Source organism: Pelecanus crispus, chromosome 5 (assembly GCF_030463565.1).
Source record: "Pelecanus crispus isolate bPelCri1 chromosome 5, bPelCri1.pri, whole genome shotgun sequence".
NCBI lineage: Eukaryota > Metazoa > Chordata > Aves > Pelecaniformes > Pelecanidae > Pelecanus > Pelecanus crispus.
This window is the reverse complement of record NC_134647.1, coordinates 405,225-414,614: the sequence shown is the minus strand read 5'-3', so window position 1 is coordinate 414,614 and position 9,390 is coordinate 405,225. Positions and strand designations below refer to the sequence as shown.

Genomic DNA, 9,390 nt, shown 5'->3' with positions numbered 1-9,390 from the left:
TGCGTTGCGTATAGGTGAAGAACAGTTGTGTGGTGATACCACGCCCCGTTGTCGCCCATCTGTTTTATGCTCCTGCAGGCTGGAGTCTCCAGCTGATAGCAGGTTTGTAGCATGTCGCCTGCTCCCCCAGCTATGCTGATGAACCGCGGTCAGGAGTTAGACCTTTATTCCGTTTATTTTCACTAGAGTGTCTTACAGTAACTTACACAGGTTTAGCCTTATAACCTTAATTATATGTGGAATGTGGAGAATGCCGTATTACTCTTCTGTATAAGACGACAGTGAACTCTAATTGCTTAGTTCAAGTATTAAAACATTCCTTGTGCATCAGGACTTTGCTTAACCAAGCTACGTTGTAAAAAATAAATGTAACTATCAAAAAGTTTCTTCTGATTACCTCACTGTTTTATTTATATCGATCCTATATTTTGTTTGGTTTTGTGTGAATGGACGTTATTAATGTTGCATTTACTTTTGTTTCTTTCTGTTATCCTTTAGGAACAACATTTAAAATGTTAAAGGCAGTTTTAAAAAAGAGCCGAGAGGGTGGAAAAGGGAACAAGAAAGACTCAGGTATGAATATTAATAAAGTATTTTATAATGTAGATGAGTTGTGCGTTATAAATCCAGCAATTCAATGTATCCTGTTGCAGCAGCGGTGCTGCATCTGCAGGGCGGGGGGTGGCTCCTGCTGACGCCGGCTGCGGGGGTCTGCAGGCCTCAGGCCCCCCGCTCCAGTTTGGCCAGACCGCTGGGGTGCGGAGCGTCAGCAGCAGGTGAAGCTTCCTGCAAGGTGGACGCAGCGCACTCGGTCCTGCGTCGCTGCTGGGGAGGGGAGACGAGAGCAGCTTGCTCTTGGCTCTCACCGTAGACATACTGAGAGCAGGCTGCGTGTGCTGTCCTGCCAGCTTAAACGTGGCCCGAGGCCAGAGGTTCAGAACCCTGCAGTGTAGAAATGTAATTTAAACTACTTAATTATATTATAGAAAAAAAATTACGCATTATGGGCGATAGAATTTTTATTCTTCATGGGTTAAAAAATTATTGAAAATGAATTTAGTGAAAAGTTTTTAAGTTGGTTATCAAACTTCTATCACTCTAGTTTTTGCTTTAACGACAGAGAGTTTTTGAAGGTAAAACTAATCATCAACAGATTTTACTTTTAAAAAAATAAAGCTTACTTTACTATTAACCATAAATTTAGTAGGCCACTACTTATCTGTATTGCCTTTCAGGAAAAAGGGTAACTACGTTCCAATTGCCATTTTCGAGGGCAGAGAAGGACCAGCAATGCCCTTTGAGAAGCAGTAATAGTTACAGAAGTGCAGGTGTTGGTGGCTGAGTATTAAACCGGCCTGCGCTGTGCAGGTCATGCTGAAGTCTTTGCTGCAATGGCTAGAAAGCTAATGGACCTGAGTGACAGTTTCCTTTTCTTCACAGTTACATTAATAGTTTGAAGTTAAAAATTTATCTATTATCTGTTTTTCTGATGAGTTAGATCCTAGATTATCTGTAGCAGTGAATTTATGCTCTTTGGCAACACAAATTTATTACTCTCAGAATAAAAAAAAAATGTAAAACCAAATATTCCTTTAATGTATTAAGTACAGAATGTAATACAGACTACCACATTCACATTAGTCAGAACCATTAAAACAGTGCAGTCATATTTTCTTTGACAAGGAAGTTTTATACGTATCTTGCATTGCAGCTTTGAAAGCTATACTGAGTTACACTGAGTCCTACAAGGGGAGGGTATTTTAAGTGTTGTTTTGCAAAAAGCAGTTCTGTGTTCATCTGGCAGGTAATGTGTTCTTCAGGAAATTTTTGTGGTCTTCTGAAGTTTACACTCTACCATGGTTTCTTTCTAAGTGACTGAATGATGAGAGCTATCCTGAAAAGAAAAAACATTGACACCAGATCAAAGATGCATAGAAGTGATCACAGAACGAGACGAAAGGCATCCTGTTAATTTTGTGTGTACTGCTGACTTGAAGTTACCAGCTGGAGTTGTTTAAACATAGTGGGCTAAAGATTCCTGTGGTGAGGCTTTCATTGGTACATTTTTCCTTAAAATACTAGATGGAAATTGGTTTTAGCTCAAAAGGAAAATCAGTCTGTTTGGAACGGAGCTTTGACCAGGCTTTGATTAAAATCTGAAGCTTGAAAAGCCTTTTTCCTTTAGGTCAGAAAACACTTTTTTTTTTTTTTTTTTGTTTAGGATTTCATCACATCTGTCTGGATTAATGTGTGCAAAAGAAAGGATTTTCTCCCTTTGTTTTTACAAATATAATGCTGCTGTATTTCTGAACACCAAGGGGAGTGTTAGAGTGTGGGAGTTTTGTTGGTTTCATTTTTGGTTTGGGTTTTTCATTTTGTTTTGTTTTTTTAAGCAAAGCTCTAGAGTTCCGTGTATGAATTGAAAGTTACGGAAACCAAGTATTGGGAAAAATGGGTGAATAATGCCTGGCTGGTGAAAGCTAGAGTAAGGAGGAGTGCAGGAGCCGCTTCCTTTAAAAAAAAGGAAGCAATTAATTTATACAGTGGATTCCAGAGATTTTGGCTTATTTTGTATTTGAAGATGTTGTGAAAAGTTTGAAAAGAAATGTGTGCGTTCTGTTCTGTGTTACATCCAGGACTTCCCATAAAGTTGTGTTCGGTTTAATAGTTTTCCCTTTTATTCCAAAGGACCTTCCAATTCTTTCAGCTGTTAAGACATTTCTCAGCTTTTAGAGAAGATGTGAATCAAGGCAAAGAACATTGGTCTTTATAGAGCTTATTTGTTTGCTCATTCCTCTCCCTGGTCCTTAAACTCCAGACAATGAGAAATGGAAATTTTTTGTAGAGTTGTCCCATTTCATGGCCCTTCTCGTCCTTAGTAACAACAACCGCTGTTAAAATTTACTACTCTCTAAAGAGCTATGAAGAGAGTGAAAATGCATGCTGATGATCAAAGCTGACTTGAGAGACTGTTAATGTGGAAACATCCATCCTTCTAGCCACCATTTAAGAGAGTAATGCAATAGTAAATTTAGATGCTTCTCTCAGCTTCGGGGGCACATAGATTTGATTTTTTTGCTGATGAAGTTTTGAAAAAGTTTTCAGGTTTCTCAGAGCTTCAGAGCATAGCAGGAAGCAGACGAGAGAGCGCAGCTCTCAGTAGTGCCAAACTGAATCCGATTAGGAAGATTTCTGTGATCTTTTTTCAATATATACCCATTTTTGGAATAATGCTGAACAGCTAGAAGGCAGCAGAATCTTAAGCTGCTCTGGCCATTTCAGAATTGACCGTATGAACGTGCTTGCAGACTTCTGCCAAGGTGCGTGGGTAAATCTATCGTACTTTGCATCCCAGTGGACAGAGGAGAGGCACTGAGGTGGTGAGTTGTGGCTGAGGAGCAGCAGCTCCTGAAAGCTCTGTCTTGACCACTTGGGATTGTTTCGCTCTAACCGAAGTCAGACCAGAAGAGGTTTAGGCTAAACTGCAATAGCTTTGTCTTAAACTGAAGTAACCCCTGTTGTCCCTTGGGTTTGCTTGTGCATAAAAGGAACGCCTGGAAGTCTGCGTAATTCAGATCTGAGTGGGATGATTCCTGTTTTACTGAATAGAACTTCCTGTTTGTGCATTAACTATATCTTATTGGTTTTACATCTGGTAGCCTTGAGCAACCAGTGCAGATAGGATTCCCGCCCCCCCGGGTTGAAGGCACAGCTGTAGTATTGAAAAGTCTGTAGAAGGGTTAAAGAACAAAAAGAAATTAGGACTGTTTTTTTTTAAAAATAGCTTGTATGGATTTCAATGTTAGAATTTTTTCATTTGCCCTGACATAAGGGCTTAAGAGCTGAAGTTGTGCATAACATTTTTGAAATCTAGCTGCTGAGTATGTTAATTACAATTTTTAATAACTTTTTAAATTCAGGGTTATCCTGAAGGAGAGGGTTGCAAGAATTAGTGTTGGTGCTTTGGGAGAGAGACTGAAGTACTATGCTAAAGGCTGGTAGAGGGTCTTTATATAAACAACTTCTGCTCTAACAAGGTGGAAGACTGTCATGTGGAAATCTCACTTTGGGATGGAAAAATGGCACCTTGGGCTACACTAGTAGCAGTATGCTAGTGATACGTAGTTGGGCTCAGATCCTGCAGTTGCTTCAGTAGTGAGTCCTTCCTCTACAGCTGTTTTATTAAAATGGGTTTATTTAGATGTGGCTGGGAGGCACTGATAGGTAAGTGGCTGTTGTAGGATTAGGTGAAATCTAAATGAAGCAAAATTTGTGTGGTTAAACATGCATATACATAATCATGTACATGATTGTCTATCAGTATGTTTAAACCTGAACATAGATGAAAAGAGGGCAGTGTTGACAGCATGTTGTTTATGCATAGAACAGCTTTTCAAAACAAAACTTACTAAACTTCTAAACATGGACTTGAAGACAAGGTAGTTGATATCGTATTTAGTTAAACTGATGTGCCAAAGGAACAGAATTTCAAACAAACCAATTTTTTTGACCGAGACATCCAACTTTCTCTGCATCCAGCTTTTTTACAGGTTTTCTGCAGTATGAGGCAACCTGTCTTTACACCCCTTCAGACATAGTGATTTCTGTTGCATGGAAATAAGTATCTGTAAGTTGTTTTTTGTTTTGTCTTGTCCCCCTTCCTTCCATTGAAATGATGAACATACTTGGTAAAGGACAGAACTCAAGGGGAAAAAAACCACAGTCTGCACCAGTCACACTGAAGTAACAAAAGACGATTTTGTGAATGTTTGGAACCAAGCAGGAAGAGGGCAAACGGGAACATTAATTTTTGTGTCCCAGAAAGTAATCTGTGGTTTTATACTGTCTCACATACACTGAGCTGGAAGCATAGAGCAATTACTTTCTCTGTTTCCCTTTGTTTCTCAAGGTCATTCAGTCTTAGAAACAAAGTAAAAATTTGGTATTTTCTACTCTTTGTCAGGTTATTATAATCAAATAAATATTTCTTTAAACTCTGAAAAACTTTCCAAGCCCTTTAGAGATTCCTTAGAAGGTGTCTTCCTAGTAAGAAGTGGCAGACCCGGTCTTTTTGACTGGGAGTCTGTTAGTGTAGCTCTTAACTAGTCCTTACGACTTCTGCCTAGGGCACACGTTTTCTTTCCTTATTCTTTGCCTTTTGCCTTTGTTTGGTTAATGGACTTTATTTTCTAGATTTAAGATAATCTCATTTGTTTGTCTGTATTTCTACCCTGTGTTTCTTTCTGACTACCTTGGAAATTTCTTTCTGCTCTCTCTCTGTGTTGTCTTCATAGTTGATTGTGGGTTGTATGTTTTCCAGTTTCTTTCCTTGAGGTTTTCAAATTCACCTCTGTAGCCAGTGGGAGATTCTCTGCCTCTGGCCTCTCTTGGAAGGAGCTGACCTTTTTTATTTTAGCGTAGCACAGAAACTTTGTGTCTTAGAGTCAGAATTCAAGAAATTGGAGCCAGAAGACTGTTGTTCGAACTCAAGTTCTGCAGGGTTACCTGCAAGTCTTGTCTGTGTCCATGATGAGGTGATAGTATAAAGAATATACGTAATAAGCTTCAGAATATAAACCAAAAATACTTTTTAATTATGATTGTTTTAGTAGAAGTTCCACTCAGCTGCTCATTCTTAAATGCTTAAAAATGCTTCAGAGACAGATTTGTATTAGTATTTCCTGTTGGTTTTATATGCTGCCAGCTGCTTTGCAGTATATAATTATGTTTGTTTTCTTTAAGTATCCTAAAGCCAGCAACTTGCCTGTGTTCTGGGAATCTGCATTTTTTTTTTTACTTACTAAGCAAAAGACCATTCAATAAAAAATACTTGTAATGTATTTGAACTTAAAAAGAAAAGAAAATCCCGTATATGAAATTTCTACAGAACATGCTCAATTATTTTAGATAGCTCTTTAGTAGCATGAGTGTTGTCATTATGTTGACCCAATATCAGGCCTGAAGGAACATGAATAATGGAAGTATTGTCCTTAGTTTGCAGTGTTTTTCCTGCACTAAATCCCATCAGAAGTTTAACAGCAAATGTAGTACACAGTATGCATGAAAACTTCGTTGATTTCAGTAGAGATTGATGTGGTAAGTAGTTGGGACTTTAAGGTTTTTCAGCTTAAAGGCTTGTTAGATGTTCATGTAGTGCTCAGATAACAAAGGACAAATTATGGCAACAAAAAGATGATGTCTACAATGTAATACTATAGTGCATTGAAGGTAGAGAATCTGGAAAAAATGAGATCAGTGTTTTTGATTCCTGGATGATGAAATAAAAGGTATTGAAGAGCTTAGGTATTGGTATGCATTGTACTTTCAGTGATTGTCTTCGTATTCAGATTTTTTTAATTTGGGTTACAAAAAAGTTCCATATTAATAAATCTTTCTTGGATCTTGTTTGATTCTCCTGTAGATCAGACTTAATTTTTTACAAGTTTCCTTTGTTTTTCCTTCTTCTTGTATTCCAGTATCTTTATATAAGTGTCTTTGACCTAAATATGCGTGTACAAAGTTTTTTAATATTAGGATAGAATGGATGCTTTTATTTCTGCATTATGTTCTGTTGTAGATTGGCATACTCTTAGTTATTTTGTTTGTATGCCTTGCTCTTTACAAACATTTTATACCAAACAAGTTGGATGAAATCTGTGAGTTTGAAATGTCTTATATGATCAGATACAATTAAGAAATTGAGATTATACTTAGTATTCTTTTTGAAAAACAAAATGGCTTTTACAAGCATGAGCCATGGTCGCTCGTATGGTGTTCTGCCATTCGTCTTTTTCCTTCTCCTTTTCCTGTTAGCATAGGCCACTGTTAGAAGGATGACACACAGCAGTAGCACAGCACTTTGAATGATAAACATAAATGTGCTTAAATTCACTGATGGCTTTTTTTTTTTGCTAATGGCAACCAAATTGCTACTTTAAAATGAAAGTGAAGTTGCTATGCAAGAAGGCCTAATCTTTCATGCAGACCCACTACTTAATCATTATTTTAAAATCAGGTGTTTTCAGAGTTATTTCCCTGTCGCAGTAAAGGTTTGACTCTCAGCTGAACTTGTTTAGTTAAGTGCACATTTGAACCTCACCTTTCTTGCATTATGTCTTATTAAACATTTCTATCTGAGTAATATACTTGTAACCAAGCTGAGAGCATCAAGAGTTTCAGATACCCTTCTGGCAAATTGAAAGGCTTGAATTCATGAAATAAAACAAGTTTGCATTTTAAAACTAAATACACAAATTCAATTGGCTTTTTCTGTCCAAACTGTATGGTATTAGGCTTTGAATTTTAAGTGCAAAGGTACTTTGTGGTGCATAAAGTACAAATCCACTAGCTGGAACATTGAACTTGTACTGGAATACTTTCAAGCTTCAGTTTGACTTTTTGTTGTTACTCTAAAAATATCTTGCAACAGAAGAAGCATTGTTTCATGCTTAAAATATGGAGCTGTTTTTGATTATTCTGTGTTGCTTTGCCCACTTTCTGTGGCTGTTGACAGTTATTTAAGAGTTTAAACTCCTTTTTTTGCTGAGCAGTGAGTATTTAATGTGGTGAATGTCTTTTCCCAGAAGCTAATTCCAGTGATATATCCCATGTACATATAAACAAAAAAAAGATCCTGCCCTTGAAACACGTGAATGGAAATTACTTCAGCGGTCCTAATAACCGCAATTTATCACTGTTTTCTTTAAAAATTGGTTGTTTTTTTTTAAGTAAGCACTACAAGAGAACATTAGTATTTTGTGTACTGAAAAAGTGATCCAGAGTTCAGAAATAAATGCCAGAAAGTGAGCAAATAATGTCAAGTGTGATCATAGTTTGCAAAGATTGTCCATTTGGACCTTTTATTCTAATCTTTACTTGGTTTGTTTCTCACTCAGTGCACTTCGCTGCTTCTGTTACTCAGGCTGTAATAACTTTTCTTCCCATTCCAGGCTAGTTTCTCCCTTTTTCTGGTCTCCAGAGTCTCAAGAGCAAAAGAATTAAATGTCAATCTTTCCTAATGCGTGTATTTTACATGACAGAAGCCTATTTTCTTATCCCAGAAGGCTAGCTGATGAACTACTTACCATGAATTTTTCTTCAGCTCCTGAGTGGTTACCTTGTCCTAAATGGAAAGACTGGGTCACTCGGCTCCTTTGCCTTCCTAGATTGCCTTCTTACTAAGTTGGACTGGCTGTGTACGTACAAGTATATGCATACATGTAAGCATTTCAATTTTGAAAGACACAGGTCCTTTCAAGGGCAGTTGTCAGTGTTTTGCAGTTAAAATAAAGTACCTTATACACAGTCGCTGAACCGTGCTACAGAGTTCTGTCTACAGTTGCCTGTCAGTCCTGTTGAAAAATAGGATGGGAACGGAACATAGAAGAAAACTGTTTTTTAAAATATCAAACCCACTGTTTTTGGTAATCCTTAAACAGTTTCTTATTACTTAGACATAGTGATGCCTCGTTCCGGAAAGTGCTTTCCAGCTGTATGGCTTTCCTTGTGCCGTACAACTGATTTCTTTTACCCACGCATAATTTCCTTCTGAACTTGTCTGTAAAGTCTCATCTTTTCTTAACATTTGTTAGGATGAAACACATCCTGCGAAGCAGAATAAAGTTTAATAAGACTGTCAGTAGCAGCATGTAAGCACATCTGAATGTTGGATATTCCTGTTTGCAGAGACAGTCTTTCATTTCATAGTGCTGCCTGTGCACGTAGATTGGTACAGTTTGCTACTTGTGCCGTTCTTCGAAATTCAGCAGTTTTCAGAGAGGTATCACGGGGCGCTTGGTGTGAAGAGAACAGAAGCCTCATGGAGAGCAGCTAACAAAATAACCCAGCAGTAGTTATTGTTGTTACAACCTTTTGCATGCTCTCCGTGTCACTGTGATTTAATTCCATCTCAACTCAGACCATTACGCTTGCTCTAAAATAGCAAAGGAATTATACCTGTTAAGCTCACCTTTTCAGCTTTTCATGGTAAAGATTCTCCAAAGCGCTTTACAAGGGTTTCAGTGATGGCTGTATAGGCAGAAGTTGTCATAGGATTGCAGCACCACAGCTGCCCAGGACTGTGTCCAGTCGGCTTTCGAGATCTCCAGAGATGGAGACTCCGCAGCCTCCCTGGGCAACCTTTTCCACTGCTCTACCGCCCTCGTGGTTTTTAACAACAAACACCAGCGGCTGACAAATTTGGTGATTCCTCTATTCCAATAGGAATGTCAGGGCAGTTTGCAGACAGAGCAGTTGCGTGCAGGTTGAGAGCAAGCCAGCCACCAGGTTTAATGCTGATTTCTGTCTTGTCTTCACTCCGTGTTGATCTCTGAGGACTGTCCGCATAAGCCAGCAGTGGCCTTGGTAGACACGTAGCCATAGAGCAGTCCT

At 38.3% G+C, this 9,390-nt stretch overlaps 1 protein-coding gene across 1 annotated transcript in view; it reads left to right on the top strand.

Moving 5' to 3' along the window:
- Nucleotides 1-512: 512 nt before the first annotated feature.
- The window catches only part of TANC1 (tetratricopeptide repeat, ankyrin repeat and coiled-coil containing 1), a 72,173-nt gene continuing 63,295 nt past the window's right edge, over nucleotides 513-9,390 (top strand). The window contains exon 1 of the mRNA XM_075710100.1: nucleotides 513-573. Within this exon, the coding sequence (XP_075566215.1) occupies nucleotides 513-573 (61 nt within the window). The remainder of the gene's footprint in view (nucleotides 574-9,390) is intronic.